The 296-nt window shown below is 40.9% G+C and overlaps 1 protein-coding gene across 4 annotated transcripts in view; it reads left to right on the forward strand.

Moving 5' to 3' along the window:
* The window catches only part of LOC119593122 (ankyrin repeat and IBR domain-containing protein 1-like), a 31,136-nt gene that overhangs the window by 25,745 nt on the left and 5,095 nt on the right, over positions 1–296 (forward strand). For all 4 annotated transcript variants that reach the window (XM_037942086.1, XM_037942084.1, XM_037942088.1 and 1 more), the window contains exon 16: positions 78–236. In XM_037942086.1, coding sequence (XP_037798014.1) covers positions 78–236 — 159 coding nt within the window. The remainder of the gene's footprint in view (positions 1–77; positions 237–296) is intronic.

Here is a 296-nt window from a genome sequence, read left to right on the forward strand (position 1 = left end):
ACATCTTTATAGTATTAGAAATCATTTTAGTTACCTATTATTTCATACTGTAAATGATACACTGACTGACATTACAGGAAAGTAGCTCAAACCAAGAACTCACATTGACGTTGCTAGGGAAGTGCAGCAGAAAATCCTGTCCTCGACCTCGTGCGCGCAACCCTCGAACCGGAACCATTCATGACTACTGCTCTTTTGCGGTGGTGCACAGCAGGCAAAATACCTTCCAGAACCAGGTACGAGGTGGTCATTTATTAGTAATAATGTTTTGATTATGTTTCAGAGAGTGATCAGAA

The sequence above is a fragment of the Penaeus monodon genome, chromosome 31 (genome assembly GCF_015228065.2).
Source record: "Penaeus monodon isolate SGIC_2016 chromosome 31, NSTDA_Pmon_1, whole genome shotgun sequence".
NCBI lineage: Eukaryota > Metazoa > Arthropoda > Malacostraca > Decapoda > Penaeidae > Penaeus > Penaeus monodon.